The 19,791-nt window shown below is 44.3% G+C and overlaps 1 protein-coding gene across 1 annotated transcript; it reads right to left on the reverse strand.

Annotated features, from left to right (window-relative positions):
- Positions 1-976: 976 nt before the first annotated feature.
- On the reverse strand, positions 977-13,423 carry GLYATL3 (glycine-N-acyltransferase like 3). Its single transcript, XM_087817243.1, has 5 exons — positions 13,346-13,423; positions 9,740-9,847; positions 8,883-9,009; positions 4,844-4,970; positions 977-1,412 (listed from the first exon to the last, which is right to left on the reverse strand). The coding sequence occupies exons 1-5, from the start codon at positions 13,421-13,423 to the stop codon at positions 977-979; spliced, it is 876 nt and encodes a 291-aa protein (XP_087673369.1).
- Positions 13,424-19,791: the final 6,368 nt, after the last annotated feature.

Here is a 19,791-nt window from a genome sequence, read left to right on the forward strand (position 1 = left end):
ACCAGGAGGCTGGAATGGGTGGTAGGTGAGGTCCCGTCCTGTGCTGACATCACCTATTTCTGGCATTCTCCATCCAAGGCAACTCAGCAGCGGGAATCAGTTAGAAATGCAAATTCTCAGGCCCTCCCCCAGCCTTCCTGAGTGAAGGACTGGTGGGGGCGGGGTGGCTGGGGGGGGGCTCAGCCACCTGTGTTGCAACCAGCCCTGCAGGTGACTCTCAAGGGCACCAAAACGTGAGACCCGCTGCAGTCAAACATTCCCAAGGGAAGACCTCTAGGCGAGAGTCACAGGCAGAGGTGAAGGGCCAGGAATGAACGCAAACAACATGACGGCCTACAGAGAACCGGGGTCAGGGGCGGTAGGAGCTGAGTTTGGGGAGACAGAGCGGTGTGGGCACAGGGTAACAACATTGTTTAGGGCAGCAGGGACCTGACCGGGTCCCTGATAAGACAGAGGGGAAGCCCGAGCAGCCATGAGAAAGCGTAAGTCATGTGTTAAATCCACGCTCTCAGGCCGTCACTTCTGCTGCTAGGCTGGGACCTGCTGGCTTCAGACCCTTCCCCTGCTGCGGGTCCCAAAGGAGGGCCCTTCCCTGCGCCTCAGCCTCCGCGACCCCTGACTCCGGTTACCCACTGTGGGGACCTGGGCGGGGGGGGGTGGGGTGGGGGGATGGGGGGTGGGGGGATGGGGGGGTGGGGGGATGGGGGGGTGGGAGGGTGGGGGGTGGGGGGATGGGGATGGGAGGGTGGGGGGTGGGGAATGGGTGGGATGGAAGGATGGGGTGGGGGGTGGGGGGATGGGGGGTGGGGGGTGGGGAATGGGTGGGATGGAAGGGTGGGGTGGGGGGGGTGGGGGGGATGGGGTGGGGTCCTTTCATCAGCCAGCGCTGTCCGGTCCCGGCGTCCACTTTCTCGTCACTGGCGAGGAGCTCGTGCGTCTTCAGGGAAAGGAAGAGAACTCCTGCCGCGCCCCCGGGCTAGAGGGAAGCGGGGCCGAGGCCGGAGAGGGCGGCGGGGGTGAGGATGAGCCTGTGGAAGCCGCAGGGCAGGAACTCGGCGGCGCCCAGGCTCCGCAGCAGGCCGATGGAGGCGGCGTTGGCGGCCAGCACGTTGCCCTGCGCGGGGAAGCCGCGGCCCTGCAGCTCGGCGGCCAGCGCCAGCGCCACCAGCCGGCTGTAGCCCCGCCGGCGGTGCTCGGGCAGGGTGTAGCTGTGGCACATGGTGGCGAACTGGTCGGTGAGCGCCCAGGACACCGCGCGGCCGCGCCCGTCGCGGACGCACACGCTGGGGAAGCAGGCGAGCAGGCGCGCGAGGTAGCGGCGGCACCGCGCGTTCCCGCCGCGCGACCACGTGCGGTCCAGCAGCTCGGCGTCGGCCGCGCGCAGGCGGGTGAGGCGCAGGGCGGCGCGGGCCCTGCGGGAGCGGAGAGGGCGGCGGGGTCACGGGGCTTCCGTGGTGATTATTTTTAACAATTCTCACCCAAGGATATATATATATTTTCCATTGATTTAGAGAGAGTGGAAGTGGGGGGGGGGGAGAGGGAGGGAGAGAGAAACGACCGGACTGGTTGCCTCCCGCAGGTGCCCGACCGGCGGCGGCCGGCGAGCCCACCTGCAGCCCAGGTGCGCGCCCTTGACCGGGAATGAACCCGCGTCCCTTCCCTGCGCAGGGCAGCACGCTAACCACTGGGCCGCACGGGCCAGGGCGCTTTTTAGACTGATTTAAACGGAGACACCATCCCAGAGATAGGGCCTAACATAGGAAGACGTTGCCGATGAATTTTAGATCCCCCCCCACCCCCTTTACAAACGTCTTTCAGGATTTCATTTCTGATTAGGACAGGATGGATACTCATTATTTCAAACGTAAGCATTTCCCTTCTAATTTTATGGCCATTTCTTGTTGTCCTCAGCACAAATTAAGGCAAGTGAAGCAATTCTCAGACTGCTAAGCCCTGATTTTAGGGACACCTCCTCTGGAGCCTTGGAAAGACCAGATTCTTGGGCCCCTAATCTTCTTGGTTTAAAAAAAAAAAGATATTTTAGGAGAGAACTTCTATCTTTATGCGTCCATGCTCAGAAAATAAATACAGAGTGCTAACATTCCAGGCATATGTCGATGCTGAAAAATGCTAGTTCTTCCAGACCTTCCCCTAAGAGGTTTGGAAAAAGGTCTAACATCCCACGGCATTAAGATAAAAAGATAAGAATTGGAGCAATTTCCAAGAGCCAAGGTGGTTCTTTGGTGGAAAGCCTATGGGGCTGGCTGGGCTTCAGAATTTGCTTCAGTTCTTGAAGAGACTGGTAATGTCATTCTAGCTATGATTTTTATAACACACAGGCTTGTGTTTTCTTTTCATTAGTGGTTCTGCAGCGTTAGCTCACATCCCAGGCATCCTGTAGGCTCTGGCCCTGGGAAAATTACCTAACCACTAAGCAGGGGTAAAAAAAAAAAAATAAATGCAAGCAATAATTGGCTTAATAGAATTTTTAATTTAATTTTCGAAAGTGAACTTTAAACAAGGCAAAGGAGCCTCAGGCAGAAATTTCAGTGCAAATGAAAACATTGCTGAGGCAAGCCAAGTATTTCAGTGGTTACCTAGAGACTATGACCTTGTATTAAAGGGCAGGGCACCCAAAACAGAGAGTGTGCACATTTGGGTAATGACTTTGTTAAAGAAAAATTGCCTAACTTCCTATGCAGAAGGGAGCAGTTCACGTCAAAAACTGATTTTAAAAGGCCTGACTGGGGACAGAGGACATTTTTAAATAACATCTCGGGGATATGACAGTAAATAGATTGTGGAAAACTCTGAAGGACAAATAGCCTGGTTTCTTTAACAAAAAAGTAGTGTAAGGACTATAAATGACGAAAGGGGAACCTATATGTCAAAAGAAACTTGAGAGAGATATTAACCAATTGCAATGTGTGAACCTTATTTAGATGCTTATTCAAAGCAAATAGACTTCTAAAATATGATAATTTAGGAAATGTGACTACTAACTGGTTATTTTACTTTAAGGAAATATTAACAAAATTTAAGGTGTTATGCAGAAAAGAGTTAAGACAGCAGGCTTGCGGCCACTGTCTTTATGAAGATATGTTGCCAGGTTGGCCCTTGACTGGTGTCTGGCAACTTGAACTTCTGGAGGGCCCTTCCATTCCTAGAACCGATATGAGTGGCTCACTCTGCCTGACTGTTTGCACAGTCAATGTGCCTTATGCTGAGCACCTGCTTTCCTTCTGGGAGGCTAGAAAGCTGGTATATGCTAGGTAGAGGGTGCCTGCAATAAAAATCCTAACGCCTGTTGTCACAGCTCATTGCTGGGGAAATTAAGGGTGTCCTGTGTGACTCCATGGGAGAGGACTCTGGGGAGCTGGTGCCTGGTTTCCTCTGGGTTTTGCCAATGCACGTTTTTCCCCTGTTGATTTTTATTTGTATCCTTTCATTGTAATAAATCACAGCCATGACTGTGTATATTGAGTCTGTGAGTCTGCCTAGCCAGTAACTGAGCCTGTGGATGGTCTCAGGGACCCCTGCCACAGAAGTGATATTAGTAAATTTTTAAGGTTCTTTATCTTTGTTTTTTTTTTTTTAATTCTTACCTGAAGATATGTTACTGATTTTTAGAGAGAGAGGGGAAGGAGAGAAGGGGCGGGGAGAGAAAGAGAGAAAGATCAGTTGGTTGCTGCCCAAATGCACCCTGACCAGGAATGGAACCTGCAACCTTTTGGTGTGCGGAACAACACTCTGTCCAACTGAGCCACACCAATGAGGGAAAGCATCGTTATCTTTTGGAAATATATATTAGAATGTTTAAGAATAATGATAAATTTCCTTCAGAATAATCCAGGGGGTGGAAACGGTAGATAGGGTTATGGATGAAACTAAGTAACCCATATATTGACGGGAAGGTTCATTATACTCTCAACCTTTTGTCTGTGTTTGAAAATCTTCATAATTGAAAAAAAAAAAGTTCAGTTGCTTTATGGCACTGAAAGTGTCCATTCTTCCTTAGGTTTAGTCTTGTTCTGTCCAATAATTCCTTTAACATATTCCATAGAAGTGAAAAAAACTAGCATTCACCGAGGTGGGTACTTTTCAAGTATCATGGTCTATTTGCTTATGAAAAACAGGTAAGGAAGATGTTATAGATTAATCTCCAAGAAGAAGAAATTGATTGAGGCTCAGAGAGATTAAGCAGAAAGGAAGGTAACTAGTAAATAACAGAACAGGGACCCCCAAAGTAAGAAGAAAATAATAATGCAGATATGAACCAGCAGGTGTTTTGAAGGATTGGATTCTGGAATCAAGACTTTGTGGGATTTATTTCCTGGCTCTACAGTTTACTCCTGTGTGCTCCTTTGTTCTGAAAGGGGATGGTAATTATATGGCTTTGTAGGGCTGTAGAAAGGATCCAGGTGTTAATATATTGAGAACATCTAGTGCCTGGCCTGTCAGAGCTCCGCATGGGCCAGTTACACACCCTCATCCCTGAAACAACAAAACAGCAACAGCCTTGGGCTCAGACAGCACAGGTTATTTAGAATTACCTGGGAAGGAGGATGCCAAGGAGTGATTTTTTTCTGCGCATAATGTGAAAATACAGGACTCCTGAGTTCAGTTATTACTATGGACAAAGACACTGATTTGATTTTGCAGGGTATTTTGAGCAAAGAAAGAGAGTAAACACCCACACACACACTAGACTCAAATTTAGACTCCCTAGCCCCAAATCAAGGTACCTAAATATTCCTTAACGATACTAAGTACTCCAGATGCCACTCTTGGTATTTCTATAGCAGGAAGCCCCATCCCAAACACAGAAACTTGGTTTACATACAGGAAACTGGTGTCTGGCAGAGCTGAACCAGGAGAAAGTCGAACCGCCTTGAAGGAAGTTAGCTTCACATCCACCTGCTTCGAGGTGGCGACAGCTCTGGAAATGTCATATAACTCACTCTGCAGCCCTGTATATGGAAAGACAACGAAAAAATGTGGGAGTTTCATCTGAAAACGCAAAAAGGAAATTTGTTGCAGTATTTTTTAAGCCTATTATCATTAATACCACCAGTTTGCCACCGTGTATTATCCTAACCACTGTGTGTTTATATATGAATCATTATAACTACTCCCTATCTGATTTTCAAATTCTTTGCGGGGTTTTCAAGTTCCCATCACGACCGTGGTGATCATGATCGTCTATGGAATTTTCTGATGGGATCTCCCTTAGGGATTTAGAATTTCTTGTGGGAATTTTTATTTTTTTCTGACTTCTCAGACTGATTAGATAAGAGATATTTTATGGCTCTAAAAGTCTGTAATCAGCCGTACAGCTGGGAGTGTAAAGGAGCTTATATTTATCCGGCATGGAATTCTGTCTGTCTGTAAGGGCTCTCTTCCAGCTTCTTGGCTCTGTGCTCATTGCAGAAATATCCAGGCATAAACTCAGTGTTGGTGAGATTTCTCCTGAGCTTAACTGACCCTGCTCCCACTCATGTGTCATAGCTGCTCTCTGTTATCTGTAACTCTGTTCAGTGCGTGTACGTCAAGCGCTGTCCTGGGCGCCGCTTCCCCGTGGGGCAGGGGAACGGTCTGGTCTGTTCCAGCAGAGCTCGCCGCGCGCAGATGAGCTGCTGTTTACGCAGACCTGGCTTGCTCCGCGTCTCCAGATCCCCATCTGCTCTGTCCCCTCAAGTCTGGGTCCTGACGGATGCGATCCTCTGGAAATGGACCTTCCTGCTTCCTTCCCTGTCTGACGGCTTATTACCTCCTCCCAGTAAGTCACTTTGTCTTGGAGAACATGTGACTGGGGAGTCCTGTTGAACTCAGTCCGATATCTTAGCCTCGGCCCCTCTCTCAGAGAGTTAAGTCCAAGAAAAGATAAGTAGGTCTTCAGGTTAATGCTATTAAAATTGTAGAAGCTGTGGCTAGCATCCGTGGTATAACACTGAATTAGTTCTAAGTAATTCAAAATACTATCTATGGGGGAAAAACAGGTAGTGCTAACCAAAGGTAGACATGGTAGTTCAAACAGAATTTCTTTCTCCTAAGTTAGACTGAACCAATTATTTCTAAAAGTCAGATGAGTCCTGGCCGGGTAGCTCAGTTGGTTAGAGTGTCATTCGGATACATCAAGGTTGTGGGCTCAATCCCCAATCAGGGCACATATAAGAATTAACCAATGAAGGTAACAAATTGATGCTCCTCTTTTTCTCTCTCCCTTTCCCCTCTCTCTAACATCAATAAACAAAAATTTAAGGGATTAACAATTCTTTAATAAAAACTTTTGCCCGGCTAGCGTGGCTCAGCAGTTGAGCATTGACCAGGAGGTTGTGGTTCGATTCCTAGTCAGGGCACACATCTGAGTTGCAGGCTTGACCCCCCAGCAGGGGGCTGCCGGAGACAGCCGATCAATGACTCTCTCTTCATTGATGTTTCTCTCTCTCCCCCTTCTTCTCTCTCTGAAATCAATTAAAAAATATATATTTAAAAAACACTTTTAAAATTATAACATATGGAAATCTGCATAAAACAAATGCATAGCTTAATCAATTATATATTTTAACTACGTACTACTAAAGCCTCAAAATAAAATTTATTAGCCACCTTCTATTTACCACCCTCCCAGTCACAATTCCTCCCTTGCCTCTAAAAACAACTGCTATCATTTTTATGATAATCACTTCCTTGTTTTTTTAATAGTTTTATTATCCAAGTGTGCTCCCTTAAACACTGGAGTTTGAATTTACCCTTTTTTTTTTTTTTGGCCTTGACCTACAGGTTTTCTTTTAATTCCCACCTCCCCTTTTAAAAATTCGATATATTTGTTAAAGAATCCAGTTGTTTGCTGGGTAGCATTTCCATGGCCTGGATTTTGCTGATTACCTCTCCACAGTGTTGCTGAGCATGCTTTTCAGTCCACTGTATATGTTACCACTTTTAACAAGTGATTGTCTCCTTTCTCCCAGAAGAAAGGAGCTCCCACTCCCTACCTCTGTAGAAGGGGAGGAGTTGCTAATTGGATAGGCCAGATTCAGGGCATTTGTTGCACCACAGTTACCAGTGGGCAGGCTTCTGAGGCTTTCAGGTTAGTGCTATGTAGACAAGCTCTGTCTCATCCATGCAACTAACAGTGAGCCGAAGAGCCTGGCCTGTCTGGGTGGTTGTGTACTTTTTCATTTCTTGCTCTCGCATGGCAATCACAAGGAGTTTGGCTCCCCGGAGTAGGTTAGTGGATTAATGCTGATTTAATATTGTTTACGGATGGCTCTTAGGTGAAAAATGAAAAGGCATCTCTGTGCAGGCTGTGCTGTGGCTCTGGACACCCGGCACCGAAGTAGCTCCACTACCGAACGCTCGGTCTCTCCAGGCAGCCAACTTGTGGCTCCGACTAGAGCCTGCACTGTGGCAAGGCTGCAATACATATGGCAATAGGTAGGCTTTTGGATAGGACTTGGGAATGTTATGAAAACAGCACCTTTTTAGGTGCTCTAATTAAGAGAGTAAAGATACTGATGACCTTTCAGAAGCTCTTCAATATTCCAAGCAGACTATAGTTATTGCCACAGAAGCCTGTGGCCAGGAGACCATGTCAGAAGCCACAGGCAGGGCTTGCACTGACTTAACATGCTCAGTGAGGGGCCTTGGCCACTTCAGCTAAGTCAGGTGCTAGTGATTAGCATCTGTCCTCACCGAACCTTTAGGAAGGCGGAATGAGTCCATCTAACTGACTGTAACTGACTCATGGCTTTCAGCTTAGCTTTTTGGGAAAAGAATATTGGCAGTTACGGGGATGTTCTCTGAGTAATGATGGATTCAGGTGATTTTAAGATAGTAGGCCTATAGCACCAGTACCCATCCAGTTACTGCCATGATTTTTCACATCACGGGAGAGTTATATTCATTTCCACATTAAGGTAATACTGGTGAGAACATTATTCTGAATTGACTAAACAAGTGTTAGAGCCATGCCTGCCTTCTAACCAGCGTAACGGGGTGAATGCGTGAAGGTGAGGGATGGTTTAGAATGTCCTCCTTAAGGTCTTTCTGAGCATTTGCAATCGATTTTATACAACATCTCAAGTCCTTAGGGAGTGAGTATGCGTTGGTCATTGTTTGTAGATGGACAAAAGGTTTTCCTTATGAGAGGGCTTCAGTTGTTTGTGGCTGAAAAAAATGATCGAACTTTATATTTCTAACATGAGGATTCCTGCCTTCACGTCAAAGGGTCAAGGAACTCATTTCACTGGAACAGTTACAAACTAACTTCATTGCCTGTATTAACCCCGAAACATGAAAAATTGAAAAAGTGATACTCTGAAGCTGAAACTGTTCACCTGAACTATCAGAAATTTTTAATCTGCTTCAGACTTGGCCTGCAGTTCCTGCACTAGCAATGGGGGCCATGCAGTGTTCTCCTTGGAGCTCACACATATTCTTTCTTTGTAAAGTCATGTCAGGATATATATGCGGATCAGCTGATTATCTCTTTGCAGAATTATCTGCTTCAGAAAGAAAAGCTTACCTGCTGGCTTAGATGTAAATTAGGGTTATTTTAAAGTTATAGCAGAGGGTTAAGAGCAATAAGGAAAACTATGCCGATAGTCATTGATATCCTTATTACAGTAACAGTAAAAAATCACTTAAAAGCAGCCCCATTTAAATGGCTTCTACCTACCCCAAAGCCAAGCCTCATTAGGAGTCAAAACAAGTGTTCTTACAAAACTGTAACACATGAATTGTAAGTACATAAAATGTATGGATATGTATTTGTGCATGTGTGTGTATATATACCATGTATATGAAATATGGTATATCTCTCTATCTGATAGATACAACAAGGGTTTAATAATGACCTAGTGTCTTGAACTTGACCTCACCTTGTATTTGAAAAACCTGGTCCCAGTTGATAACATCACGCTCCTCCAGCAGCCGCCGGTAAGCTGCGACGTCCTTGTTGAACACGGCATAGGCGTTCGTGTAATGGTCCAGGTTATCTGTCTCAGCCTAGGTCAGAAGACACATCCTAGAAACACACCCTCTAGTAACTGAAATCCTAGATCGAGCAGATACCATTAGCTGTGCACGTCTAGGTGATTTCCATTAGCAAAATTAGTCACCTGTAAACAGTGGCTGAGTGGCAACGTGGCTAATTCACTGCAGGGAGGGAAAGCAGACGTTCGGAGCCTTCGCTTGATTATGTCTTCTAGTATTAGGGAGGTTTCACGACATGTATTTCACATATTTTCAGGGTTTTTAGTTTATTTGTAAAAATAGAAAGGGTGTAACTCAGGGGCCCCACCGATAGGAATTAACTAGAACTCTCAGAACCTTCCTGCTGTGGTCGGGGCGGCACATTTTTGATTGCTTGAGCCCCTCTTTGGTCTCAGAGGCAGAACAGAGCCGGTGCTGTCTTTTTCAATGTTCTTCCATATTCTCGCTCATGACCGAAGTCTAAGGAATCACTAATCCAGTCGAAACACTGGTATATCCAAGTGTGTGTGCTGCATGCTTCCAGAGATTGTGAAACACTAAAGACACAGCTTATTGAACACATTTACACTAGAGATTTTCCATATGCCCGATACTCCAAAGACCGTCAAATGAGAAGCTAATGATGAAATACGTAGCATTGTACGCTAAAGTATATGGCTGTGATGGCTATATTATCCCCTTTACGTAATCTTTTCCTTCTGGTTGATGCCAACTCTTACTTTTTTGCCTTTCAAAACTGTACCTCTTTCTGCCGCCGAGTGATAACAGCTTTGAAGTCTGGCCACGAATCCAACACCACTTCCTTTTGAAAGGGATTCCCCCGGTTTATGTTCATCACCGCTCCGTACACCTGAGCCAGAAACCCAGAGAGACAAGCCGACGGCATCAGCTGTTTCAGTCGCATGTTCCCCTTCTCACCTCCTGTTCTACCGCAGAATCATGGCCACCGGGGGGGAGTTACACATATACACACAACATACACACATACAAACTTCTCTGGTTGTTTCATCAGTGAACATGAAAACTGGCAAAAGGTCCACGAAAACCTAAGAAAACTCGCCCTAAATTGAGTGTTTTACAGTAAAACTGTGAGATACTAAATCAATAGGCTTACTGGATGGGTGCTGGGCACGTAGGTCAGCAATACATATTATTGAATGAATCAGAATCTCTCGGGTGGGTTTAGGGCTCATACATCTTTTAGAAGTTCCACAGGTAATTTTGATGCTCGACTGCTTCTGAAGTCTATTACACGATCTAAAAACAACCTGTGAAATGTAACCCCTCCTTCAACCCTGAATTACCATTAAACAGCACTTGATGGTGAAATACACCCCCCCTAACGCTCCCCTGCTATCAAATTTGATGGAGCAAGGCTTTGCAAGCGTTCCCTGAGGGTTGTAACTGTGTCTTACTCATTGGTACATCCATGGAGCCCGACCCAGCTGATCAAATGCTTTTTGACTAAACAATACTGGATAATAATATTAGAATCCTCTGTGGCCTGTCGCATTTTTCTCTCTCCTAAGAATCAAAGATGTCTGTCCTACGAAACAATTTTCGTATGCTACCTGTGAGCTTCTAGAGTAGAGAAAGCTGTGGTGGTAATGAGGAGAGCTGAGCTCTAGGCCAGTGCTCATAGATAAAAACTGGAAACAATCTGTCCAACGAAAGTGGAAAAATAGATCAGTTGTGGCCTATTCATCCTCTGCATAACAAAATTGTTGAGTGAAAGAAGCTAGATACAAAAATACTTCTTCTGTGATCCAATGTATATTATATTTAAAAACATGCAAAACTAAATTACGGCTTTAGAAGCCAGGGTACTGGTTACTTTTGGGGAGCTGGGAAAGGTAGTGATTGGAAAGGAGTGTTGGTGGGGGAAGAGCAGCCTGTCATGTTCTTTCTTGGAGTGGAGGTTACACAGATCATCGCTTTGTGCAAATTCGCTGGGCTGTATGTTATGCGCACTTTATATTTTTTATTCTCTAAAGGACATAGTGTAGCTGAAGGGATATTTGGAAAGTGTTGTTGAAGAACCAAAGGCAAGCATTACACAACAATGAAATAATGGAAGTAGGAAGAGGAGATCCTGGGGTAAAGAGAAAATGAGAAATCGGGGGCACCAAGCTAAAGAGATCGCACAAGGGAGGCATTGATTGGTGCCTACGTGTCTCATTCCTTTAATTGTTTCGAATGGGGTAGGAGAGGCAAGCATTTCAAAGAACGCTCAGTTCGGGATCTGAAAACCTGGATGGAATCTGAACTCTAGTGCTTAGAGGCGGGGAAGTGACTTGGTAGCATTAGCTGCCAAATTATAATATAGATTTCTGCCTAGTCAGAGGCAGTAATATTAGTTTTTATGAAGCTCAAATGAGGTAGTGTGAAAGATATTTTTAAAAATTATACATGCTCCTCAGATCAAGTCAACTAAACTGAACTCAGAAGCCTTTAAAAATAAGATTTGGCCCGGCCGGGAGTGGCTCGGGTTGAGCGTCGACCTAGGATCCAGGCAATCAAGGTTTGATTCCCGGTCAGGGCACATGCCCGGGTTGAGGGCTCCATCCCCAATGACTCTCTCATCATGGGTGTTTCTATCTCTCCCTCCCTCTCCTTTCCTCTCTCTGAAATCAATAAAGATATATATATATATATAAATTTAAAAATAAGATTTGAACAGATAGGGAATTAATAAGTAATTGTTGTATAAAGCTCCCAGTGACCAATCAACAACAGTTTATTGAGTAATTATTATGGGCAAAGTCCCATGCCGAGCACTGTAGGAGGAATAAAAATTCCACATCTACACCTAGGCCCCTGGTGGCGAGGTTGTGGTGGGAAAAGCAATAGATATGAAATCAAAGGAACTAAGATTCGACTCTACTTTACTTGCTGTATTACCTTCTTTGAGCTTCAGCTTATTTATGTTAAAATGGGTTAATAAAAGTCTTACGGCCCTGGCCGGTTGGCTCGGTTGGTTGGAGCACTGCCTGGTACACGGGTGGCAGGCACATTCCCAGTCAGGGCACATACCTAGGCTGAGGGTTCGATCCCCAGTAGGGGTGGGTACGGGAGTCAACCAATGGGTGTTTCTCTCTCTCCCCTCTCTCTCCCTTCCACTCTCTCTAAAAATCAATAAAAACATATCCTAGGGTGAGGATTTTTAAAAAATCTTATGAAATTGTTGGGAGGCTGAAAAAAAAAAATTCTCTGTGTGCTAAAGTACTGTGCAAACATAATTATAATCCAAGGGCCCGTCGTTTGTCTTGATGATAACATCTTTCATGGCCCTGTGAAGCTCAACGAAACCTTTTTGGTTCTCTCTGGTAAAAGCGTTAGTCAAACACGTCGTCCAAGAAATGCAGCCAGGCATCTCGTTCCAGTGTCCACCTCAGTGCCAGCGTTCAAAGCGGGAACACTTATGAGCTTCGGCTGCGTGACCCCGCATTATCAGCCCAGCCTCCCACCGCACAGCGTGTGAGCACAACCAGTAGGGCAAGCCGGCTGCATTTCATCAGCCCAGTAGAGGGCAGTAGGCCTTTCCTTGGGTTGTTTTTGTTCAAAATTTAGTGTAGATAAGGGTTATCCAAGGTGCCTGTTAAACATACAGGTCTCTGTACAAATTTTAGTGTAACCGATTTAGTGTAACAAACACCGATTATCCTCGGTGTTTGTTAAACGCATGGGTCTTGGTCTCTACCTTCAGAAACTCTGATTCATTCCATCTCTTCTAGGCTATTAGCAGCCGCACGTGGGAAAACCATTGTTGTCGAGCTCTTTGCTCAAGAAACTCAGCCCTCAAAGACAATTTTAGTGTGACTCTATATCTTTTCTCCCGAGTGCTGAAAATATTTCTAATCTAAGTTCCTCCACAGGAACTCTTTACCAGCAAGCCCTCATAGACCTTTAGAAGGCTTCAACAGATAGAGGCTTGATGACCAACAATGCCACTGGAAAACTTCAAAAAATAAAGATTTTGACATAAACAGGAGAAAAAGTTTATAACCACCCCTAAACTTCAGTTCTGTCGTGTACCTAGGTCCTGTTCTTACCGGCAATGCCACCCAGTCCACACCGTTGTGCCATTTAAAAACATTGAGAACTCGAGTTGACCTTAAAAATAATCTAGTCCAGCATTTTTCCTGGGAAGCATCTAGAGCGACTGCCAAGAATGTAACTGTCTGGGCCGTATCCACAACCCAGTGAATCAGTCTCCAGCAGCTGTGTGTTTAACAAGTGCCCCCAGAGTCTTATCACCCAAAACTTTGGGAAACAGTCACCAGTCACACATCACTTTCACAGATTAATACAAGAAAGAAATGAAATAAAACTCTTAGATTTATAGTACCTTGAGTGATTCAGGAAAATGACTCTTCAGCATTTTTTCCAGCGTCAGTAATTTGGTAGAGCAGGCTAGCACCAACATCTTCTCCAGAGCTCTAGCAATTAGAAACTTGTTGGTATATATATTTAACATGCCTGTTAATCTTTTAACCCATCCGGGGAAACCAGATAACCCATCTGATATCCAGTGTCCTGTGGCTGTAGTTCTGAATATCATTGCTCTGTCTGAAGACCGAAGGAGGGGGAAGATAGGGAAGCACTGGGAAAGCACCCCGACATGGAAAGCACCCAGACATAGAAAGTATTGATGACCCAACCCTGGAAAAATGCATCTGTACTGGGTTAAGTCTCCCTTTTACACATGCATTGTACTCTGAACTCCTCCTTCAGGATACAGTAACAGTTGTGAATTTACATTTATTGGTGTTTTCTTTGATTGAAGTCTATCTTAAGTAGGTTGTGAGATGCATGAAGGAAGGGCCCATGTTTGCTTAGAGCCCCACTGTCTCCCCGGCACCTACCACAGGGCCTGCCTGGCGCATTGCAAGGGACATCCTAAGTAGTTGTTGATGAAGCTCAGGGTAAGAATCTTCACACTGTGGGACAAAGACCCGAGTGGCTCAGGTATCGGGTTATGAGGAACGATTTGGAGAGAAACAGCTAGATTGCATTGAAGAATCCTGTGTGAGCAAAGGCTGAGGCTCGTGCCAGTCAGATAAAATTAAGGCACAACAACAGCAACGCCTACATGTAATGTATGCAACCTGGTCCATGATGATGCAATGATATTTTCCAGATTTGGGGGCTCCTCTCCTCTGCTCTTCCTCCCCCAAGAAAACTTTTCCCTTAACATTCCAATTGGGTCTTGACTAAATTAAAGAAAAAAGATACTTTTTTCCATGTTCCGTGTAGCCGAGCTTTTGCACCTAATCTTTGCAGCCAGACACTAGGAAGGCAAATAGAAGTCAGCTAGACACGAGGACCTGGTGTTACTGGGCTGCGGGTTACGCCTGAACAACACATTTCCCATGCGGCATCTCTGTGTGGCCATGAGATACATACTCAGAGTGATTGATGGTGATTTATTTTAAAAATCCACTGTAAAACCCTGTCACAGAGTTCATGTGAGTCTGAGCTTTTAAGAGGCATGTTTCTGATGACCAAGCTGTGTGGGCCCCGGTTCAGTGAGTGGGGCACCCGGGCTGTTGGCATTCTCTACAGGAGTCAGAAGACAGTTAAGGGTCAAGGCCACATGAGAAAGTCTGGGCCACAAGAGCAAGTTTCCAGAGTTCAGGCTGAACTAAGAAAGGAGAAGTGGAGCCACCATCTCCTCACCCCTGTATCTGCTTCAACTTTCACTCACTCATGCCACCTCTGAATAAAACTTTAACTTCTTAGTTAAACACATTAATTTATTCCAATTCAGTGCCTTTTGGGAGAAAAGGAAATAAAAATTATTTCAAGGGGAAGTTGACCATGTATCTCCTATTAGGTGTGATGTCCAGAGATCCTTTTATATCCTAATTGACAGCACAGTAGCTAGTGCAAAGAGGAGGAAGCCTGAGCTTTTTTTCTTTTTGCTTTGTTTGTTCCCCAAAGGATCTACAACCGCTTATAAACATAGGTGAAAATATATCAACAAAAATTAAGTTTAAAATAAAGCTCGGGCAAGGGTGAAACAGAGGTACCAAAGTAACATGGAGTTGAGAGAGAGGTCAGCAGGCAAAGCATGTAGAGATCAGCCCCACACATAGAGCTGATCGTCCTCATATGTGGGTTCCGTGTCTGTAGAGTCCCCTGCTTGCGAATGTATTTGTATCCCCCTCAATCAATTCTGACAGTGACTTTGCAGTCATTTGTGGGCATGTGCAGAGCAGTGAAGACTTGGGGTCTCTCAATAACCCGCATTTTCAGTTAAAGTTGGTCTATTTAGTGCCAAGGGTTTTTTGTTGTTTTGCGTTTTTTTTTTTTTTTTTTTTGCTTTTCGTTGGTGATTTCACTGTTTAAAATGGCCCCATGCCCTGACCAACGTGACTCGGTTGGTTGGGGCGCCATCCCATGCACTGAAGGGTTGTGGGTTTGATTACTGGCCAGGGCACATACCCCAGTTTCGGGTTTGATCCCCGGTCGGGGTGCATGTGGGAGGCAACTGATGAATGTTTCTCTCTTTCTCTCCATCTCCTTTTATCTATCTCTAAAACCAATTAAAAAAATAAAAAATAAAAAATAAATGGACCTCGAGCATAGTCCTTAAGTACTGGTTAGTGCCCTAAATGCAAAAAGGCTATAATGTATCTTAAGGAGAAAATACGTGTGTTAGAGAAGCTGACACGAGTTATGATGCTGCTGGCTGTGAGTTCAATGATCATAAATTAACTATATATGTGAAATCACGTGTCTTTAAACAGAAATATAGTTTGGTCTTGCTTTTCTATCCTATCTGAAAAAACACTTCCTAATTAAAGTTTTTAGTCCATTTAAAAAAACAACAACAAAAGAAATATACATACAACAAGGTTACTTGTTGATCTGCTGATGAAGATGCCAGGACCAGAGGTTCGTGGGACCCTAACCCTGCCTTTATTTCCCCCTAGGAGCAGTGGTTCAAACTTCGCTAAGACAGTGCTGTTGCCTGTGACTTTATTGAACACAAGGGCGGTGAACAGTGAGAATCAGCTACTTGCAGGAGGTGAGAGCCCATTTTTTACTCTAAGCTTTCTGGTGACTAATGCAAAGAGAAAGAAACAGGATTACTTACGTGATTCAGTTTCCCACTTGATTGTCCACTTGTACCATCTCTAAATGAAGCCCAGCTGTCTAGCTTCTAAATATTCAAAACCCGCCTTGATCTGGCTTTAATATACCTCTCTAGACTCAGCAGCTCTTTCAGCTCGCAAACAAATGACTCGGGGTGAGAGGTTTTGATGACATTGAAATCAGGGTCATTGCTCCCAGGGGTTCACACAGAGAGATGCTATCATTCATGAAAAACATTGGGGAACAGCCTTTCAGTAAACAGTGATGAATTTCATAAGGATCTTTCTTTCTAAATTAAATGAAAGGATAATTTTTAAAGGCCACAAACAGAATACAGAAATTCTCATAGGTGCGGAAAGTATTTTTTACACATTATTGAATTATATTAGAAAGTCATGATGACAACTATTTAACTCTGAAAGCTACAAGATCAGAATATCATATCCTCAGCACTCAGTTATAAATTCCCCATAATTAATATGTGTTCTAGAATTGGAAGGTAAATGTTTGTAAATCCTTTAGCCAAACTCTTCTCAACATGAACTATTTGTGAAGGGAATTATCATGCTCATGTAACTTTTAGAAACTGAAGTTTTTTCAGGGCAGTGTGTGTCAGCACACAGCAAGCACCTAAAATATTTTATTCATATTAACTAGACAATGAAACCACGGTTCTCTCCTGGGAAACTTTTAATTTTTAGAAATAAATAAAACAGAAGGTCTTGTGTTTGTGGAGTAATACACCATTTGCAGTACAATAGTGGATGCTTGTTAATGAGGAAAGAAAGTTTCTTTTTTAAAGCACCGCAATCCAATGCTAGTAATTATTTTTTTTCAGACAATAGGTTTTTCTGCTTAGAAAGATTCCTGTCTTATCTGTTTCTCCACGTTTACATTTCGCAATGTTTGTTTTCCCCATGTCAAAATTGAAGAGTAAAAAAACCGAAACCAAAAACACCGAAACCCCCAAAACATCATTTCCTCCAAACCTAATTAAATGTATTCTTCTTTCCGTGTCCCCCGTTTGTTCTTGCATTAAAACCAGTGATCTGAAATCTATTTACTTTAACGAATAACTGCTTACCTGGTGCCCAGAGGGTCGCCAGCGCCTGGGGCCTCTCACGGTGGCAGCAGCAGCTCTTTCTCCCCAAATGCTTTGTCCCGCAGCCAGCGGACAGGAGGGAGAGAGAAGGTGCCACACCTGTGGGACAGGAGGCGTGTCTGGTGCCAGGTGAAATTGTCACGGGCGCGCACAAGCGCTTACACTTCACCCCTTCCCTCCTGTCGCGCTCAGTCTTAGCGTGTAAAAGCCGCTGGGTACTGATCTTGCTTTGGAGACGCATTTTCTAGGCACAGGTCCTGTGTATCCAGCAGGATCCCAGGGGAGAGAATAGAAGCAAGCGGGGCCTCGGCACAGAGGCTCAGGAGAGTAATGCGGGCACGCACCCGTAGGTATATTTTTATCTATTCCAAAGAAAATGGTTTCGCTGCCCTAAGCTTCCGAGGCTGGAGAGGGCCATGTCTGGAGAGGATGCTTGTGAAGTTGGGAATAGTCTGGAGAATTTGCTGACCCTGTAATTCTGAATGAAGGGTCATTCAGAGCTTACCGGCCTCCTTCAGACGGCTCTCATCTCAAGCACCCTGTGAGTGTTTGCATGGGAGCCTCAGCGCACAGCACAGGGCCTGAGTCTTGGATAATGAACAGTGCGGATGTCCCAAAGGCACGCGGGGACTGCTTCAGTTTGGATGTGGCCACGTGGGAGGGTACTATTTACCACGGTGTGTCTCCTAAAGTCAAGTTCAAACGAAGGGGTGGATTAGGGCATTCTTCACTCTGCTTGGAGATGCTGGTTTTAAGTAATACAATGGGCAGTTGGTAGTTGAAAGTGACTGGAAAAATTGTGTTCGAGGACAATTACCGGACCTCAAAACAAGTGTTTTTGATCCTGGTTTATTGATAACTTTTTTTTTTTTTTTTTTAAGATGTTACTGAGATGACATACACCTGTGTGTATCCCTAAGGCTCCTATATAAATCTAGTCTTTTCTAAATATGATTTGAGGAAAATTGATTTAAAAAATGAACAGAAGCTGTTTGTAGAACAGAATCTGTTTTAAATATAAAGTACAATACCAGAAAAACCTTAAAGCTAGGGGTGTCAAGTTATTTATGGACTCACAGAGACATATGCATGTCCTCCCAGACACGGGCTACAATCCTATTCTGGGAACAGGATGTAGCCCACGTCTGGGAAGACATTTATATGGCTACATCCAAAACAGAAACTTCTCCTCTTTTTTCAAAGTTCTTTGCTCTCTATAAAACATCAGAACTAATTAAAATAGTTGCTTTTTGCCATTAGGAAAAGTAACCCAATAAGGCAAAGCTATTGCTTTTCCAGGAAAACTGCATTGGTTGAAGATGATAATATTTGAAGTGTGTCCATAAACTAAACTGAACTTTTAACTCCGAGATTTGTAAGGAAAAAGGGTGGGGATCGGCAGGGGGGAAGGAGGTTACTAATTCAAGATAAATTTAAAGAAATTTTCTTCTATAAATCCAAGTGAACAGATTCATGATACATGTTATCACTATACCTAGAAAAACAAGATGCATTTGTACATTGTTGTAACAGGATTTTACTCATCAGCTCCAGTAGCCCCTTGTATTTGTAGCCTGTCAGAAAATTCCTAAGAAGTCAAAATTACAATATCTATACTTTTTGCTTCCTAATTCTATTACTTGCTGTTTGAGGATCTTAAGACAGTTACTTAGTCTCCGTATGCCTCAGATTCTTCACCTGCAGGATGGGGATAATAGTGGCTGTTATGGGGGTTTGTCCCCATCATGTTAGTAGGATTAAACATTGGCATAAGTGTATGTGTACACGTCATGGGCTTAGAATAGTGCCTGGCACATAGCACACATCAATAAGTGTCAGCCATTTTTATCACTGTTATTATTGATATATATTCCTGCTGTCCCATTTGAAAACCTACATTAATTTTAAGGACCGCCCTGGGAGTATGAAACGGTGAAATTGGCTAAGGCACATTTATTTCTATTAATTAAAAAAATGAACAATGTCATTTAAAAAGTTTATAGTAGTTCTTTTTAAAAAATGACACTATTTATTTTACTTTTTTTTTATGTCTTTATTGATTTCAGAGAGAGGAAGTGGAGATGGAGAGAGAAAGAAACATCGATGATGAGTCATTGATCAGCTGCCTCCTGCACGCCCCCTACTGGGCCTTGAGCCTGCAGCCCAGGCATGTGCCCTGACCAGGAATTGAACCCTGATCTCCTGGATCAGAGGTCGATGCTCAGCTGCTGAGCCACTCTGGCTAGGCTGTGGTAGTTTTATTGAATTTGGGAAACATCCCTCCTTCCTCTCCATCTTTGTCCAGTTTTAATAACTATACCCGATCTTCAGATGTGGCTGCTACAGTGATTTCATAGCCTTGGTGACGGCAGAGGTCGCTTGAATGAGAGCAAACACGTCGGCCAAGAGAAAGTATTTCTACAGTGGCTTAGTAGCGAGGGCCTACATCCAGGGGCAGCGACTCTTAACGAGAAAAGCTAGTTAGAATCCGAGAAGGGCTCACTTTCAAAGTGGTAAAGTCCAAATGGGAAATTTGAATTTCTCCCTGCTATTGCTCTTTCTTTCCTCACTCTCTCCTGCAAAGCTATTTC

The sequence above is a fragment of the Miniopterus natalensis genome, chromosome 5 (assembly GCF_054644295.1).
Source record: "Miniopterus natalensis isolate mMinNat1 chromosome 5, mMinNat1.hap1, whole genome shotgun sequence".
NCBI classification, from domain to species: domain Eukaryota; kingdom Metazoa; phylum Chordata; class Mammalia; order Chiroptera; family Miniopteridae; genus Miniopterus; species Miniopterus natalensis.

Coding starts and splice junctions, on each gene's coding strand:
- GLYATL3 (XM_087817243.1), bottom strand. CDS start 13,423: ATGTTGGTGCTAGCCTGCTCTACCAAATTACTGACGCTGGAAAAAATG. Junction 9,848..13,345: donor ATTTTCCTGAATCACTCAAG/GTACTATAAATC, acceptor TTTCTGGCTCAG/GTGTACGGAGCGGTGATGAA. Junction 4,971..8,882: donor CCAGGTTTTTCAAATACAAG/GTGAGGTCAAGT, acceptor TTCCATATACAG/GGCTGCAGAGTGAGTTATAT.